Raw genomic sequence first — 19,311 nt, 5'->3', positions numbered from 1 at the left:
TGTTTGAAGTTTTGGACCATGGTCGTTTTTTGGGTTTGTAACTTTGTGTTTGTATTTGTGTAACTAACTAGAAATAGAAAACTAACCAGAATCACACAGAGACCAAAGTCACCAGTTTTCTCCCCCCTAATCTGTCGCTTTCGACCGGTTTTAAGCATGTATAAAAGTTGTTGATTCGGTTTCGGTTTGAGTTTTGGATCTAAACCAAACAGCATCTGTCAATTTTCACCCCTAGTTCATGGCGACAGATGAACAGAGAAAGGGTCACAATGGCATGGCATCTAGGTTCACAATGGGTAGGGATGGGAGAGATGGTTAGGGAGTCACGGTGTCGACATTCACAACAGGTGATAGAGAGAGAGAGAGAGAGAGAGAGAGAGAGAGAGAGAGAGAGAGAGAGGTCATAGTCGATAGGGGCACAAGATTTGGGAGAAAGGAGAGGTAGTCAAGTTCACAACAGGGGAGAGAGAGAGAGAGAGAGAGAGAGAGAGAGAGAGAGGGTCACAGTCGATGGGGGGCACAAGATTTGGGAGAAAGGAGAGGTAGTCAGGGGTATGTGTGCCCTGCGGTCTCATGGTTAGCCCCATGGGTGGGCTATGTGGCCAAAAAACCATTAGAGGTTGTTTTCAGCCCTTTAGCACTATGACCAATTAGAAGATTTATTCTTTATTAAAACTCAATGTCTCACACACCTATATCTCTATGGGTTTATAGTAGTTCAATTATATCACTTCATTAAGTGATATAGTGGGACACGAATACATCTAGATTTCATGATTGCCAAAAGTCGATTTATAACACTGAGAGATTAAGGGTTTTCACCTATAACATAATTATACCTCTAGCTATCGGAAGACATTCGGAGGTAATATTGTTAGGGTGATCCTTCTTTCATAGTTAGGTCAAATTCTCCATCGAATTACAATGGAGAAAGGTACTTTTCTAATTATTATTCTTTAATATGGTGGATCATAGAAAATCAAAGATCCAGTACTAATGTTTCATGTTCAAAGATTCAACAAATATTCCATCCAATTTTCCTGAGAAATAGTTTGTCTGTCATGGAGTTTTGACTTCCAAAATCGCTTCCATGTTTGAGAAGGGAGTGATTGTGAATGATCTCTTGACCAGAGAGTAAGGGAGAGCAAGTATGCAAATTTTATTGAGAACTTTCCTAACTGCTTCATATCCATTATAGAGAAGCTTGTTCACCATTTGTAACAAATTGAGGCAGAATGATGTTCCTTATGGCTGCTGCACTAAGGGGATCAAAAGTTGAGTTAATAAGAGGTTCATTCCATCTTTTGAGAAATTACATTGAAATAGTTAGGATTGCCCTAGGCTCAACTGGACTAGGGGTGGCAATATGTTACACGACCTGTTAACCCAACACGAACACAACACGATAATAGCGGGTTAAGATTTAGTCTTTACAGGTTTGGGTCAAAACAGGTTTACCCGTTAAGACACGATTGCTTAACAGGTTGATAACGGGTCAACCCGTTTTGACACGTTATGATACGTTAAGAAAGTTAAAGTTACAATTATACCCTTCTACCTAAAAGTAAAATTGTTGAAATTTTAATTTTGATATTTTTATTGTTTATATTGTAATTTTGGACTTGTAGTTAGTTTTATAATTTTTATAAATATTGTGATTTTAACATTTACAGAAAATTATGTTAAATTTAATCAAGTCAAATATGTTAATTTCAGGTATATTCAACTCATTTACATAAACAGTTTAAAACGAGTTATATTGTTTCGTATCAACCTATTTAGTAATATTCACTAATGGGTCAAAACGGGTTGACACGACATGACATGTTATGTTAATGGGTCGTGTTAGGGTTTGAGGTTTTGACACGATAAGCTTAACGGGTCGAGTTAGAGTTTACCTATATAGTATAATATACATGCTTTGACACGACTCGTTAACACGATTTGATATCCCTAAACTAGACTGCCAAAAATGAGTCTTCTTCAATGGAATAGGCCAACTTATGGAAGAGTTATAAAATGTACATTGTAGTAGTTTCAAAAACACTGCGGGCAATATATCAGCTTTTCAGTACTTCATAGAGAAGGTACACATACCATGGCTGAGGTAAAAGCAATATATTCTAGAAAATATCATTTCAGCTTCTCAACAACTTTCTGGCTCAAGTGTTTAGGGAAATCAATCTCACAGAAACATTCAGCACTTCGGGAATAATATTGAGTTTTTGTTATCTACAGCACTTTTAAAGAGTCGATCGACCAACTATATATAAAATATCAGGCTATGTAGTCTCACGAGAGAGAAGGAAATTAAGCACAAGGATGGCACAGCTCATAAACAGAACTATAACAGCCATAACATTACGATTGTAGCAAAAAAAGGTGCCAAGAGTTCTCATGCTGGCCAGAATATCTCTTTATAGCTCCAACTTCCGAATCTCATGCTAAGGTTTTATATTTGCAATGCAAATCAATATATATAATGCTGGAAACAATAATAAAATACAATTGAGAAACCAACAGAATTGGCAGTCAGATGAATACAAACTAATTACAAGCAGAAAGATAGAAACAAAATAAATTATTCTGGTGTAGTAAAACAACCTTCCCAAACATCTAAAAACTCAGTTTACAGCATATTAATCTCTCAAAGCTTCCAATGATTGTTGCAATTGACGCACGTGACATAGGTTGTCATTGGCTCATCAGCACTCCTTGCCTGCAATTGATAGTAACTGCACTTGCGCTCACCAGACCTTCCACACTTGAACATATCTGTAGAGGCTTTTTCTTTCTCGTCCGTTTCATGCATACATCTTTTCATTGTCTTCAACCGAATCTGGACGTTTTCACGCTCCCTTTTCTGGCTTGCCATCTCTTCCGCAGTCATGCTCACAAGCACCTCCGGCACGATCTGTCCAAGAAGTACCTTTCTCCTTAAATCCAGATTTTGGGTGTCCTTTAGGTTGAACAATACAGATTGGTACTTGGCCTCGCTAACCCCGTTACTCCAACCTATTTTCTCGAACATTGCAGATTCCACGGAGGCAGCAACCTGAACAGGGTCACATGCTTCTACATCAAGCCGAATGCCCTCATCGGCTTCACTTGCAACGCCGGAGAAGGCCTCCTCTAGTTGTTTGCGAACCCTTTCACGGTAAGCCTTAGCAGAGTCTGTTACCTTAACAACCTTATTCTTCTGATCTGACTCTGGTTCACAAACCTCCCTTCTCGCTTTTTTTGTTACCCCGGTGCAGCAAGCTGATGCTGAAATGATACCACTGTTCTTGCATCGTTTTGACCGAATCTCCACCATCTTGCACGAACCCATCAGAGAATATTGCTCCAAGATTGCAGAGAGAAAACTGAAGAAGAAGTTAAGAAGAGGTTTGGATTTGCAGCAATGGAAATTTGAGTTCTATCCATGGAGCTTCCTTCGTGGGTGCATATCATATATATAAGTACACATCTTACAGCGTTTCAATCCTAATCCTATACGTTGAAGGACTTCTTACGTTGAAGGATATGTTTGGTTGAAGTATTTGTTTTGGGCATTGACACTTGGATTCCAAGTTCTAATTTTGGTGTGCGTTCAACTTTCAAGTCTTTGGATAGCTTGAGAATGTTACAGGTTATAAGACACTATGAAGTATGAACTGGCTCGGACTCTTGGCCTTTAGGGGTTCTTAAACCTTCAATTATTTTTTATTTTTAAATTTAAGTGCATTCTACCACATAAATATAAAAACTAATTAAAAAATCCTTTAGGTTTTTTTTTTTTTTTAAATAAAAGAAGCATACAGTTGTATTTTTAATTTTTTTTTTCCTGCAATTTTCAAATATACTTTAGTTTATTGCTTGTAAGGTACTGAAGGCCGCATGATGGCTCCCAAAAATTATTTAAATGGTGACCAATTAATTAATTTTGCTTCATTAGAACTCAAATCGGCTTCAATGAGTTATCAATTAGACCATAGAATCAATAATTAAAATCGCTCAATCCATACTGATTCCAATTAATTCTACCAAATGCAGACCGATTCTAACACTTTAATCAAAAGTGAGTTTCCTTTTTGGATTGTTTTCCAGATGTCATATCTTCTTTCTATTTTTTTTCCTTGTATAAAAATATGAGAAAAATCAGTTTTTATTGGATAACAATAGTAGAAAAATTGAATGATAAAAATATGAAATTATTTAGTTTATACGGTTGAAGAGAGAAATCAGAAATTTGTATTAAGTTTGTAATTATACAAAAATTATAGCATGGGCTTATGAAAGATGTTTTGACTAAGTTTTAAAGGTCCTCCCACGTGCACATGAGATTATATTATGATACTGAGGGTTAAAAGTATAACCAAATTAGTATCTAATAGTCCTAAGACTTTTAAATCAATGGTTGGATCTTTAACAATTAGTATCAGAGTAAAAATCACATCACAATTTTAAGTCGCGAAGGGGGCGACCTATAGGCTAAATTAAAATGCCTTAGTACTATGTATGGGCTTGGTGTTAAGACATTAAATATTGATAGATGAGTGAAACGGCCAAAAGGGAAAGAGCTACCATCTTGTTAGTGTCAATAGAATGGGTCATTGTGAACGTCAAATTCGGAAGTATAGTATGATGTTATGATCCTAAAAGTTAAAAGTTTAACCAAATTAATATCTAACAATCATAGAGCTTTTAGATCAATGATTGTGTCTTTTAACAATTTATCACTGCCCAAGGAAGAAGCTGAGCTTTGGGGGAGAAGGCCACGGGCCATGGGCAAACATTTATTTTTCTATTATGTTATTAGTTGCTTTTATTTATTTGGGGTTGTAAGTTTGTAACAGATATTGGGCCTCAGCTTGTGACATTTAAACCCTTTGCGTTTAATTTCCTATTCTCTAGCTAGTCCCTTTTTGGGATATCACTATGTAAGAAGCACTCCCTACTGAGAGTGGATCTATCGAGAGGGTACAAAATACCATGACTGAGGTAAAAGCAACATATTCTAGAACAAAAATGATAAGCACACGGATGTGATCATTTCAGCTTCTCAACAACTCTCTATTAGTGTGACTGATCAAAAAACAACTCTCTATTAGTTTGGCTTGAGTGTTTAGGGAAACCAATCCAAGTGATTGATCTTTTGTAAATGAGGTCATATTCAATTTTGTAATAAGGCTTGGTGCAATAGTTGAAGTTTGTAACCACGTTTTTCTCCGCCATAAGTGAGGTTTTAATAATTATCTTTCATTAAGAAAAAAGTGATTGATCTTTTGACCAAGCAAGGAACTGAAGGTATCATCCCATAATACATTGAATTAATATCATACCACTACCAAAGAGGTTTCTTGAAAGTTGTCACTTGTTAGAGCTAGACTTCCTGCTTGTTGCAAATGATATGGGTTTGCCAAGAGTAATAGGTACTACCATTTTGTATCGAGCTATGTTTAGACCTATCTCAAATCAATCATTCATAGGACTTGCTATTTTTTTAACTTTCCATATAAAGTTAAAACCCATCTCAACCTACTTCATATATTCAAACACATATATCAACCTATTAACATTAAAATACATCTCAATAAGATCCACAAAATATTACTATTTATAGATAAACTCAATCATCTAAGATCACCTTAGCATCCAAACACAACCTAAATTGCTTTCTCATCACCTATGTTGGCTCAACTCTTGCCTTTACCACTTCTGCTTAAGTTGTTAGTATAGGATCACACTTTTGTATTGATTTCTAGTTGTCCTGGTCACTTCAGTTTTGATTTTTATTCTCTTAAAATATCAAGGTGCTTTGATTTGTCACTACGGTATTCCTTCATCATAAGAAAATATTTTTAATCAAGTACCGAGGAACAACTTTCTAAAAAAAATGCATTAAATGTAAACCAAGATAAGATAAAGATTTTGTATGTATTAATCCAATTATTAGTAAAAACTGTCAAATGGCATTTATATCAGCCCCACAAACCAATCGAACTACAAATTTAACAAAACAAGACTAAAACAAAAACTATAAAAACAAATGGATAGGCCTTCAAAAAAAAAAAAAAATAGGATAGGCCTTTACCATATACATTTACCTGTTAGTCCTATTAACTTATTGACTTGTATAACCTAAGGCAAACTTAACTTCCGATGCAGACTGCAACACTTGACAGTGAGGATCGCTTCTAGTAAGCTACTAGTCAGAAAGTAATAGTTGGTGGGTGTATCTTGAAACCAACAATCATCAACCAGATAACAATCTTGCAACCTTGCCAAAATAATTTGCAATCCCTGTTGTAGAGAGAATTATATAACGTTATTATATGCATGAAACAACAAGCTCATTAAATTCTTCAAAGTATAACTGAGCAAGCAACTTGATCTCTAAACACCATTCAGGAGTATCTTGCAAAGAATCTATTTAACAGTTGATGAATTTTAAAATGCCAAAAGACCAAAATGAAAAAGATGAAGAACAAGAAAGGGACATGTAATGGTGGGTCACATATTATTTGGTATTGAACTTCATCTACTGTTAATAAATCTCATGGTCTGTGGCACATCTATGGATACTTCATAGTTCTACAAATGCAAAAGGCTCAAACAATGACTTCAGAATGTGACTACTCTTCAGTGCCAAGACTAGGCATTTTCAGAATTAGCATTGGCGAGAATCTAAAATGTATGTGGTTCCTTTCAGATAAATGATGTAATTAGTCAAATACAGAGTGCATCAGTGAACAACTGGAAATAAAATCCCACATTCAAAATTCATCTACCTTATGGAAAATGTAACAGAGGCTGAAAATCAGGAGATAGGGAACCAAGGTAGCTATAGTTAATTCAAGTCCCGTCTTCACATATATCTGGAGCAATCTTTTAAAGTAATCTACAAACAGTAACGAAGTATCAAGTTTATAGTTTGAGTTGCACATATATGAGCAACTATTCCCAAAAAAAAAACAACCCTAGAAATGCATGGTCATGCAAATAAACTATGCTGCTGAATGGATATCACAAGCAACAGTGGAAGGAGGCAGGGTCAGCTATGGGAGCAATTAGTAGCCTTTTAAAATTGTTTTCCTCTTGCCTCCTAAATATATTTTATTCCTACTATTAGGATGCAATAAGTGTTACTCTCTTTTAACTATCAAAAAATAAAAAATAAGTGTCAGTCTTTTTTATCATTCTCGTTACCAAATTACTAGTTTTAGATTTGTACATTAGTTTATTTCCCTTTATTAGTTTAGCACTTCTTCTTCTTCTTTAATTTTTTACTTAAGATTAAGTTTGTCATTCTCATTATTGATTCTCATTTATTATATGTATTGTCTGATTGTTCAGTCCTCTACATATATTTTTTCCTTGGCATGCAATGCATTGAAAGAAATACAAAAATACAAAAGGAGTGAGTGGGGAGCCCAAGAATCATCTTATAATATCAGACACGATGTATATAAAAAAAAAAAATGCAAACAAAGAAGGTGATATACGCTCATGATAAATTGGTCCTAAACCCATCCCCATATTCCCTGGTCAAAGCAAGCGGAAACTGCCTTATGGACACTTTCAATATAGTCCAGAAAACTAAAATGACATGCTTGTAGACCATTGGTGATTGGCGTGCACTGCAGTTTACCATTTTCGAGTGAGAGATGGGAAGACCCAATCTCTGTTCCTCCAGGTCCTTGACAAAGGAGACGGTAGATAACTATTTCTCAAGGAAAAAAGAAAATTGACCAAAGAAGCATTGATATGGGCTTCGCATGTGATCCCTGTGGCGCCAGAGAATTTTCCAATCATTTTGATGGGATGGAAGACTGGCCCATGCTATACCTTGTGGGGTGGTGCATGGGATCTGATAGTGGACGGTTGGCACTAAATTGAGCTTCTTCCTTACAGAAAAACTGGGAGAAAAATGGAGGCAGCTTCTTGGTACCGAGAACAAAGGCTGGATAGGCTTTTGATCATGGAAGCGGCCGGAGAGGGAGATTTTTCCCTCCCTTTGGCATCGATGGGTATGGGAGGCTCTTTTTTCTCTAATGCCTTTTTTGTTCATATGGTAGGCCAGTTGACAGTTATGGGATTGCCTTTGCTCTCTTAAGAGTTTACATGTGCTGCATTTATAGGCATTTCCCATTGATTTCCTCCTGGTGATTATAAAACCTTAGAACACAGCCCAACATGACTTTAATTATTTTAAACTTACAATGATTCTGGTTGCAAGCCTTTGCTAAAGTCTGTCTTTCATCATTACTTATTTTCAATAACGAGCTAGGCAGTTACCTGGTATCTGCTAAGATTTCTCATTCTAACTCTCTTCGTCGGGGAAAATTTCAGGATGTACAGCTGCACTATTGTAATTGATAGCCCTTTTCAGCTTCCGATGGTCTAGGACTTCAACTTCAACCAAGAAATTTGAACTAACTGGTCGATGATCTGAGAGCCTTATTTCAGCCCTTTCGTACGAAAGTTGTTTTATACCTTTTCCTAACCACAGCACACGATCACACCTGCATAAAATATCAAATACCCAATTAGCAAGTAGTCTATCATTCGTTTACAATCCAAAAATTTGCATTCTGTATGTGTCTAAAAGAAAAGGCCACACTAACACCGTCGAAGGTCAGTATTTGTTGAATATGCGCAAACTGACTAATAAAGCCTCAAGGTTTGAGGGATCAAGCTCTACCAACAAGATTTGAACAAATCAGCCAATCTCATGTTAAACACTGTAGTGTTGAGTCAACTTGGTGAGATTAACAGTGCAAGGGTGTGCAAAGAACTGTTAATACGGCCAACCAACCCGTACCAATGTGTTCTGATTGGTTCTTTACAGGCTGGTTAGTTTCAGAATCAGAAAACTCAACAGGAAAGGTTTTGTGTCAGGTTCAATGTCTTGACAAACTAATGAATCCGAACAAATATAACAATCATGTAATATATTTCCAGATGTAATATTTTATATTGAATGCACTTGTTCATATTTTAGGCCCAAATGGGCATTGCTTCCAAAATCTCTGCTTAACCAAACTTTTAACAAAAAGTTTGATACAGGCGTCTATGGGGTTTTGGCCAAAAAGAGAAACAATGGAAATGAATGAATGAAATAGATGGAATTTATATGGTTAAATGGAGTATTGGAGTGCTTAAAGAACCAAATAATTTAACATTCTGGCAAAAGTGATTCAAGCTATCGTTGAACTTAAAGGGCTGAATGGACATGATAGAACTAGCCTAAAGAGATGACCTAAAATAATCCAAAGTGATCACTTGCACACCAAAACCAAACAAACCCAACACATGCACGTCCATAGGCACCATGAAAATTAGAAACTTCAAAGAAAATATATGAAAAAACTAAAAAAAAATATGCAAAATTATAAATGAATGAATTAAATTATATACCCTTGTAGTGAAATAAAAAGCACATCAAACTTGTTACAAAAGGACAATCTGACATACTTATTACATCTCTCCTCACCAGTCCCTTCTCATCAACACCAGGTTTGTGCTCTCGCTAGTCCCAAGAAAGTAGTACTTACCAGGCTGGAGATCTTTTCTCCCCTTCTTTTGGGTTCTCGCCAACATATCTATCAGAGCTGGTTTCATACTTGTAAGTAGGTGGAAAGTCTATCACGCCCTCGTTCCATCCATCAAATACATGTCCACTCTGGAGTTCTTTGCTTAGCTGCAGCATCAATTATGTGATTAAAATCATTTGAAATGGATTGGGGGTGGGGAGGGGAAAGCAGCAACATTCCTGAGAAAATTGATAGATACAATGACTAATTGGTGTCTTGAAATGAGAATCATATTTAAGATTTTCAGAAAATATATTTCCATTAATCCGTCTACATTGTCTTCTTGAGATGAAAGAAAAGAAAATTACATACTTAGAAAGCAATTTTGCTTTTGGTTCAGAATAAACTGTATGCCACAACATTGCATTATATAATAACAAAAAAAAAATCTGCATGATCCAAAGTTCTGAAAGTAAGTAGTTTCTGTTAAGGTCTAAAGATCAAATCTATAGCACACTTTTAAATCTTAGGTAGATTCACATTTGGGTTGGTGTAGGAGACAGATATTTGCCACTTTAGTTGATCTGGCAAGCTGGAACAGGTATACGGGCAGACAAGGTCCCAATAATAAGACCAAGGCTAACCATATCACAGTCATGTAAAATTATAGTAGGAGTCTCACCTGATCGTTTTTGAGAAGTTCATCCCACCTTCTAAGAGCAACCAGTTTCCTAACTTCCGTATCCAACATATTGATACGATAGTTCAAATCCCCAAACCAGAATATCTGACTGTTTACAATGGGATCCAATCACAAATTAACATTCAAGGTAAAAATAAAGGCAGAAAATTACCGGAGATTCTAAAATGACCATATGAAACAGTTGGGCAATTACATGTTAGTAAAGTCAAAATATTTTTCGCACTAAAACTCTACTCAAAATTTGACCATAAACATTATAGAATCGCTTTATCTTCAACTCATAAAAAGTCTCCAAAATAATATCATCTGAACCAGTTTTTCTATGTAATTTTTGTAATTAATCTCTATACAAATCAAACAAAACCACTATTTTTGCATATAATTTCTTCTTTTGCTGCATTGAACTCAAAACTATTTAGTTCTTCAAAGTTATTAGATATCCACTTTCCCGGGTTTAAAGTGTATATACCTAAAATCTGTTTTTTGAAACTTGGGACAGTCTCAAACCAATGTCCTCAAATGTTCAAAGTTGAGCAGCATGCTACCTTCTTTCAATTGTTCTTCTTGGCGTAAGAAACTATGTCATGATATTTCAAAAGGTAGCAATCAGTGTAAAAGATACAAATATGAGAACATGTGCTTGAAGATAAAATTGAAAATTTGAAGTTGCTTCTCCATTGTGACAGGTTTTCCAGATTTCTGCTATTTGGCCTCAAGCACAAAAATACATCCAGCCCATGAATTTTGGTTCCTTTTGTTTTGCCATGCCGATTCATGGCTAGGGGTGCTCAACAGGCCGGGTAAAATCTGCCCGTTCACTAGGCTACGCCCAGACGCAAGGGTAATAGGTAACCTTTTTGCACATTACCCAGCCAGGCGTGGGCACCTTTTAAAAGTCTTAAAGAGTATTCAATTTTCTTTTCGTCCTCTTATTCTCTTTCCCACAATGGTCAGAACACTCTCATTTCTTTTTTGCTCTTCATACAGACACCACACAGCCTCCCTATCCAACCATCTCCCATCTCTCTGTCTGTGGATTAAACTCTTAATCCCAACTTACTCACTTCCAGCCCACACCATCATAGCCACACCACCACACTGTCATCCTCTCTATCCACATCAGCCAATGACCATGGCAAGTTTTCATACTTTTATTGTCTTCTCTGTTTTTTATTCCACAAGAAGTTGATCAAGATGCTCCACAGCCCTTGGACTGATTACATGGCCAGGAGCCCAAGTGATACCCATCTTGTGGGCACGGATATGACCAGTTTCCATCCCCCTTGGATGAGTAGGCAGTAAGGGAGACATGGGGCTGAAAAAGGGGTGAGATCTGCAGTAGGGGGAGGATATGGGACTGAAGAAGGGACAAGATCTACCTATGGAGCTACAGAGGCTTTTGGAAACAACTCTTGCACTTAAGTTTGTAAGTTACGAGGGAAGCATGTGTATTTCCACTCGAAGTCATACTATTAATCCTTTCTGTTACTCAAAATCAGCAAAATCAAGTCTCAGAATGAGGAAGGTTTTGAATAATGCAGAAACATAGGCATGGTACCAAATCTGAATTCTGTGCTCCAACAAATTTCAATACAAAATAAAACTCATGTGAACATATTGTGCAATGCATGAATATGGAATTTCAAATGCCAAATAATGCTTACTCATGAGAAGGAATAGTCTGTGGTTGATTTGTTTCAAAGAAAGATGAGAAACAGGTACGTCGCATTATTTCATAGACATCAGAATTACGCCTCTGCTCAGCCCCATCCTTCTGACCAGAGGTCAGATGAGAACAAACAAAGCACATTCGTGATTGAAACAGGGACATGCTAACAGAAACAGAGCCCTACATCAGCAACCACAAACCATATGTTGGTTATGACATCCAGTAACATACAAAAACTAGGTTTGACAATCATCACATACGGTGACATGTCTTCTCCTCTACAATTACTTGAATCACAAGCATGTTACCAATCCCATTGCAACATATCAAAATATGGAGGGCACTGTTTCCGTGCCATAAAAGTACATAAATCAGGTGGATTAACCAAACAGTACTTCACATTTAGTGGTATGGAATCAGCGACCCTCCATAGCATGATGCAGTGTGATGTAATTCTGTACTGACTATTACAATGATGTAATACAAATAATTGTAGAGGCTATGAACCTTCAATGTTAATTCCTCAAATTTTTTTTTTTTTTTTGGGTCACCATATGTATTGGTATATTTAAATGATAAAACAATGTCAGCACAACCAAGATGTGTGTTTTGCATATACATGCTTATGTTCAGGAAGAGGAACTCAAGGTTTTCAAGTTCTAGCATGAAAGTACAAGAACTACCTTGTTTCCCATGTAGCCCATCAGACCGACTCCAACAAGAGAAACTTCCAAATTGTTGATATGCCTTCTCAACCTCTTTCGAACCCAAACTGATACATATATCCCTACCATCTGCTTGCTGACAACTCGCACATACCTAGGACATGACTTCACACCATTTTCAGTTACATCAAAATTATGCTGCTCCTCTGGTAATTCAAAAAAACCATCTTCCTCATCAGAAAAGGTGTCAGAAACATCAGAGAGAGAATCGAGAACTTCAGGCTTCTCTTGCTGCTCCAACCACATCAAGCCTAGATCACCAGAACTATTATGCATTCGTTTCAATCTACTACCACCTAATGCAAAAGTTTGTGGACTCCCTCGTAGAGAATTCTCTGTCAAGTTATATCCAATTCTTCCCGAACTGCTAAATACTCTCCGCAACTTTGAATTGGAGGAGATTGCCTGAGGGGTTGCATCTAATGAATGCTCAGGCCAGTCTAATCTACTGGTGAAATCAATGCCATATATTCTCCTCAATTGAGAATGCATTCCAATATCAATTCCTTCATCCAGTGTCTCTTGTTCCATGTCATAAAAATTTTTCTTCCTGGTGTATCCCTCACACATCATCTCTAATGGATGAACATCAATCTCAGATGCAAGAACATCAGCAACAGAAGAAGTCCTTAGCACTGGGGAGGGTGGGGCACTATAACTCTTGTGTTTGCTTTTAGGTTCCAAAGATTTGTTGAGAGTTTTTCGAATTATTGCCTCCCATTTTCGAATAGGCCGGCTATCCTCTGCTCCCAGAACATTCCCGGCATTCAAAGGGACTACCTCTTGAAAACTGGAACAGGCACATAAATCGATATTAAATAGACTACTAAACCATCTCAGCAGCCTAAAGCTTCATCATAACTAAATAACCCACCCTTGTAGAGAGAGAGAGAGAGAGAGACAGATTTTAGCACTGAGTTTGCAAACAAGGCAGCAATGTCAACAGTCGGCAAATCATGAACAACAGCACAAGGTCTATTAGTTTTTCAGTTTAGATTGAAATAATATATAAGTAAATGGAAATCCTTGCAGCTTAGGCAAACAGGAATATATGAATATGCAAGATGCTGCTTATTGAAAAGTGGGAAATTTGACACCATCATTTAATCATTAGGAATCTGTTTGTTTTCAGAGTGCTCAAAGAATCTGTGACAAAATTCAATATGAACATGATTACTCCAGTTCAAATATCTTTTAACTATTTTGGGCCTGAATTTGGAGGAATTGTAATGGAAGTGGGTTACCATGCTGATAGAGCAGATGCATAGAGATTATTTGTTTTTATTCATAAAAATCCATGGTCGATTTTTAAGTGTAATCCATCAAGATTTGAAACATTCCAGAACAAGCTCTCAGACCCCAGGTAAAGAGTTATGAGTGGACTGCCGAAATCATGGAAAGCTTGGTAGCAGAACCTTCGCCGAGAACAATTGAGCTAGGAAATTTAGCATATTTTTGGTTCAAACTCCTGTAACTAATAAGCAAAAGTCGACAATCTCCTTAGAATATCATGCATATAGGATAATCATGAAGAGAAACCATGAAGGATAATCCTGAAGAGCAACCACGATCTCCCATGGTAAAAGATTCATACAATTGTGTTCTGCATAGCTATTCAGAGACAAAATGCTTGTTTAATGTAGAAAGAAGTCCTTGACTAGAAATTAAGTATGCATGTACTATGAGCGCTTCAGATTCTGGAATCAAATAAGCCAAGAATGCAGATGAAGTACAAGTGAAACGAGAAAAGGTTGATTCATACTTGAAATGCAATTGGCATGTATTTGGCTTACCTGTTATCCAGTCAGGAAAAATTGATAAAAACCTCACTAAGCATCAGGTCAAGTGTCATATACTATGATACAAAATGCACATGGGTTCCTAGCCCATTTCAGAGTTTTGGAAAATACATTTCTATTTAGTTTACATGTATACTGTCCTCTAATAGCATATCGTAAACTTTCTTTTCTCCATGTGCAGTACTTGGAAAATTAAAAATGTAAATACCAGAAATGATATGAAAACAATCCAATGTAAACGATCTATTATCAATTCAATCAATGTTTATGTGACATCCAAGCTATTCATTACAATATTGTCATTTTTATTAAGTCCATTATTCTACCGTTCTTCACTGTATTCCGTGAGGTGGCCTTCAATATCAACTTTTTTTATGAGTGAAGTTTATATTGAAGACCATCTCATGGAATATGGCCTTCAATATAAACTATTCTTCGACAATAATTTCTTCAAAACACATCGTGAAGGCACTATGAGCCTCTGTAATCTAATGTATCTAAACCAATTTCTTTTAATAAACCACCGATCAAGGGGTGAGTAATCACTCACCCAATAATGTAAATATCTGCTGGCTCTTCTGTACAAAGCCAGTCATCAATCTCAAGATCTTCATTTGGAAGTCTTCCAGCAACATTCCAAGTCCCAATTGTCACCCTACAGTAAATTAACTTTCGTTACAAAATTCCAATAAGAACCAAAATATTAATAGCTTTAGATGGTGTACACAGGTCAACCACAAACCTCACATCCTTTGTATTAATGTACTGCGCACGCAAAGTTTCAGATTTTCCTCTCCTGTGCCTTAACCGATAATCCGTGGAAGATGTACCTGGATGAGTGGAAAGCAAAACCACAGAGGAAATCTATCAGATGACAAGCTTTAAAAAAAAAGGAAATCATGCTAAAATTTAATGAGCTAATTGAGTAAAATGTTACTTTGCCTCCACTCAGATCTCAGAAAGTATAAAGGAATTAGAAGACAATTACTTTAAATGCTTTAAATATAGTTTCTGTTTTGAGCAAAGTTGATCTTTCTCCTACCTTTTCTCGCATGTTTTTCCACAAACCACAAAATGTTTTGGATCCAAGGTCACATCAATGATATAGAAAAGCAAAACAGATTTTGACCATAATTGCTTCCAAATTAGAACAAATAATTTCTATGTTCAACTAAGAAACAAAACCAGGAGGCAGGAACATTAAACAGATGAGAGATCCACAATATAATATAATCAAAATCTAAAGGAGCTGCACCACAAATGTTCTTAGAAGAAATAAGCACATATAAATGGCAAGAAGTTCCAGTAATATTAAATATGACAACAAATATGCACAAGTGTAAGCAGGAAATAGAACTTGAGAAAGCAATCTCATCCTAATAGGATCAATCACCCATAGAAATCAAAGTACTGCCTGAAGTTTGACTGGGCCGAGTGAAAAGGTTCCCCTGTGTCCTCTGGGCATGATCCTCAGGCACGTGCATTCTTTCATCTTTAAGAGAGCAAGCTGTACAAAATTTGAAGAAACAAGATCAAGCAAAGAAACAAAATGGATTAACATGTCATGATAAACATGCTAAAACATACCATCATCTTCACTTTCAGTTTCAGTGTCAACCTCATCTTCACTGAACTCATACACCTTCGGCTTGATATTTAGCCACTTCTTCATCACAATGGAAGGCCAAAAGGCCTGCAATCAAATGTAATTGGCAAAACACATCTTCAATTCATATATATAATTTTGATACATAAAAATGGGTTAAAGAAAGACTCGTTGACATTAAAACATACCTCAGAGCGTTTCCCTCGATTGGTTCTCATAGTCTCAAGATAACAAATTTCCACTTGAGGCCAGAATCACCAATATTTTGGACTTTCAACGGACGGGTCCTTGAATATAGGAACAGTAGCAAGCTTGTAATCGCCAGTTAAATAAGAGGTATGTCAGGCATAACCTGATGAGAGAGTCTAAGGGTAGGCTTATTTTGATGCCAAATAGAAGGAAGATTCATATCACCACCAAATAGAAAGGACAGAAAAGGTATGGACATATCAAACAGACATCTTCAACCTCAACTTGCGAAAAAAAGAATACATAATGGTCCTTCCACCATGTTGCAATTTTCTAATACATAAACATAGATGGGTGATATTGTTGAAAATTCAATAACGACCCAGAATTGCTGAAAAGCCAAAATTTCATTTTCATAACAAATCTGTAGTACTGAAACTATTGGCACTGCGGCTATTTCTTTCATCAAGGCGGCCGGGCATGATAGCCATTGACAGAAGAGTGAAAAGCAAAACATAATCTAATAAATAGGGACTCAAATATCAAAACACTACAGCTAATTGCATCTAAGCAGTGACTTACGGTGATCAAGCTCCTAGTCCACTACAGCTAACACCCGCCACAAATCTAGAATTCAGAAACTTTAGAGCCCACAATGTACCTCCAAAACAGAAACACTGACTAAGACTAGCAACTAAAATAGAAATAGTATTTCATATGTTAAATTATAATAACAAAAAGTTCAGAATTGCAGTGACCCCACTGGACGGTGTTGACACTTAAAAATTAAGAGATCAAGTCAAATGGGATAATCAAGAAGTAGATTTAAGAAGAACAACATCAAGGACAGCTGTAGATCAACCATGGGACGTAGGGCGGTCCGCCTGATCAGTTTGCTTTTCTGTACAAATTATGACTACATACAAATCTAATTACCGCGTAACCTTGTTCAACCATTTATGTTTATGTAATAACATATACCGATCGAGGTGTGAGAAAATGACCCACGACCAGAAATATTTGGACGTGACGCAAGGTGTGGACCCGGTGCTCCACTATATGTGAATGTGATCATCCATTGCGGTTTCCACTGTAAAAACCTACCCACCTTTTCGCTGGAGAACCAAGTAAGGCCAGGCAGTGCACGCACATAACCGAGAGAGAGGGAGGTTAATGGAAAAGAGAGAAAAGACCAACAACAACGACGTTGAAGACTTTCGACGACAGCCATTCAATTGCCAATTGGTACTGTAACACCGAAATGTTGGCAAGTTTGATAGAGAGAAGGTAGGAATTTCTTCATAGCGCGTGGGCGTGTGTACGTTAGCTTACCAAATGTGAGAGAGATGCGTGAAATAGAAGTTGAATAATATTAAAATATATTTTTTAATATTATTTTTATTTAAAAATTTAAAAATTTTAAATTATTTATTTTAATTTATTTAAAAATTTAAAAAAATTATAATAATTAAATAATGTGATGACCCGCTTTTAAGTGTATTTTCGCTGAAATAATTGTTTTTATTTTAATTAATATATCAGATATTTTATTTTATTTTAATTGCGTTTTTAAAGTCGGTTTTTAATTTATTTTAATTTATTTGAGGTTGTGTTTTATTTCTTTTAGTTGTTTTTGTGGTTTTAATCTTTTTGGCGATTTGTTTCTTTTCCCGGAGTGGGGACTGGACCTCATTTCTTTTCACATCTTTTTTTCTTTTCTCTTTTTCCTTTTTTTCTTTTTCCCTTCTTTTCTTTTTTCTTCTTTTTCTTTTTTCTCTTTCTTTTCTCTCTCCTCTCTCCCCCGACTCGGACCCCCCCTGCACTCTCTCTCTTCTCTCTCTCTCCCTCACGCCGGCGTCAACCTTCCCCAGCCCCTACCGCCGCCGTCCGGCCACCGTTCGGCCTCCCACCGGTCCCATTCTCTTCCTCTCCTTCCGGTCTACCTTCCCTCCAAAACCCACCCCCAACCGGCCGGCCATTTGGCCGGAAAAAGCTCAACAAAGGCGCACGGATTTTGCTCCGATCCGCCGCCGTCGCTCCACCTCCGGCCACCATTTCTTCACCACTTCATCACCGTTCCCTTGCCGTCCTAACCCACCCATTTCCGGCCTCCATCGACCACCGGAGCAGCTCCCACGAGCTTGTTTTCCGATTTGCCATTTTCGGCCATTTCCGGCCATTCCGCCGTCACCCACGGCCGTCCGTCACTTCCAATAGCTTCACAACCACCTATAGACCATTCCCTATCAATCCCGTGTCCTAGTTTGTCCCCGTTCAAAAGTGGGTTTTTCGGACCCACGGCCACAGTGAAATTTCACTGTGACGTTGCTGTTTTTCCGCCGTTTGCAACGCCTCGTGTTTTCTAAAATTGCCGTATAGCGCTGTAAGTATTTTCCAAACCCTATTTTCAGATTTTAATATATATTGCTCATTCAATTATTTACTGTTGTTGGTTGTTGATTCCGGACTGAGTCCGAGGAGTTTCGGGGGTCGGATGGATGGAGGACGGAGTTACTTGTTTTATTGATTTATATTGTTGGATTATTTTAATATGCATTGATTTGGCATTTCATGGTGCATGCACGTGTGTTTGTGGGATTGTGTGAAAAGCCTGTGTATTGGCGTGACTGGTTTTACGGGTGCGTGTGTATCACGAGCCCAAGCCGGGATGGGTTATTATCTCGGTGGAGCTCCTCTGGTCACTCGGGAGCGGAATAAACTGAGTGATGTCCCCTGAGTTATCGAGAGAGATGACGGGAGCGGGACTAGGGGATGCTTGGCTACGAACGTGCCGGGCATGGAACCGGGCATCGCCCTACTCACCGACTCCGTGGCCCTTCGCTGGCGAGGGCTAGAGGATGCTTGGCTACGCACGCGCGGGGCGCGGAACTGGGCATCGCTTGTTAGGTGTCACATGCGTGGTGGTACTCTGCGGTGTGACACTGGAGCCAGGGTGTGCGGATGACTCCTAGGGGAGGTCATGGTGCATACGGTTAAAATTGGATAATGGTTTGTGAGGCCAAATGTGACTTTTGGCGTGGGCCAGATGGACTTCTGGCGAGATATTGGGCCGGATGGACTTCCGGCGAGATGTTGGGCCAA

The 19,311-nt window shown here is 37.6% G+C and overlaps 2 protein-coding genes across 15 annotated transcripts; both read right to left on the bottom strand.

Moving 5' to 3' along the window:
* Window positions 1–2,647: 2,647 nt before the first annotated feature.
* On the bottom strand, window positions 2,648–3,316 carry LOC122282355 (transcription elongation factor TFIIS-like). The gene has a single exon (XM_043094314.1). The coding sequence runs from the start codon at window positions 3,314–3,316 to the stop codon at window positions 2,648–2,650; it is 669 nt and encodes a 222-aa protein (XP_042950248.1).
* Window positions 3,317–5,900: 2,584 nt separating this feature from the next.
* Window positions 5,901–17,513, bottom strand: LOC122281155 (type I inositol polyphosphate 5-phosphatase 2-like). 14 transcript variants are annotated; one of them, XR_006230166.1, is made up of 14 exons: window positions 17,318–17,513; window positions 16,209–16,372; window positions 16,002–16,107; window positions 15,808–15,921; window positions 15,157–15,244; window positions 14,965–15,069; window positions 13,490–13,528; window positions 12,574–13,405; window positions 11,886–12,070; window positions 10,201–10,309; window positions 9,540–9,685; window positions 8,281–8,507; window positions 6,774–6,883; window positions 5,901–6,285 (listed from the first exon to the last, which is right to left on the bottom strand). XR_006230166.1 is itself a non-coding variant. In XM_043092458.1 (12 exons), the coding sequence occupies exons 1-11, from the start codon at window positions 16,236–16,238 to the stop codon at window positions 8,306–8,308; spliced, it is 1,956 nt and encodes a 651-aa protein (XP_042948392.1). In that variant the 5' UTR covers window positions 16,239–17,303; the 3' UTR covers window positions 5,901–6,285; window positions 8,281–8,305. The 14 variants fall into 14 exon arrangements, 1 of the variants encoding a protein (XP_042948392.1); XR_006230168.1 differs by having other exon boundaries at window positions 16,209–16,331; XR_006230170.1 differs by having other exon boundaries at window positions 16,209–16,307.
* Window positions 17,514–19,311: the final 1,798 nt, after the last annotated feature.

This window comes from Carya illinoinensis, chromosome 11, assembly GCF_018687715.1.
Source record: "Carya illinoinensis cultivar Pawnee chromosome 11, C.illinoinensisPawnee_v1, whole genome shotgun sequence".
NCBI lineage: Eukaryota > Viridiplantae > Streptophyta > Magnoliopsida > Fagales > Juglandaceae > Carya > Carya illinoinensis.
Note: the sequence above shows the minus strand (reverse complement) of the source record. Positions and strands in the feature narration are given on the sequence as shown.

What these genes read in the sequence shown, in the direction of transcription:
- LOC122282355 (XM_043094314.1), bottom strand. Translation starts at nt 3,316, where the DNA reads ATGGTGGAGATTCGGTCAAAACGATGCAAGAACAGTGGTATCATTTCA.
- LOC122281155 (XM_043092458.1), bottom strand. Translation starts at nt 16,238, where the DNA reads ATGAGAACCAATCGAGGGAAACGCTCTGAG. An exon ending in CAGTACTTTGATTTCTATGG is followed by an intron (nt 15,245 to 15,807) that starts GTGATTGATCCT and finishes CCACTCATCCAG; the next exon opens with GTACATCTTCCACGGATTAT. An exon ending in GCAGATATTTACATTATTGG is followed by an intron (nt 13,529 to 14,964) that starts GTGAGTGATTAC and finishes TTGCAAACTCAG; the next exon opens with TGCTAAAATCTGTCTCTCTC.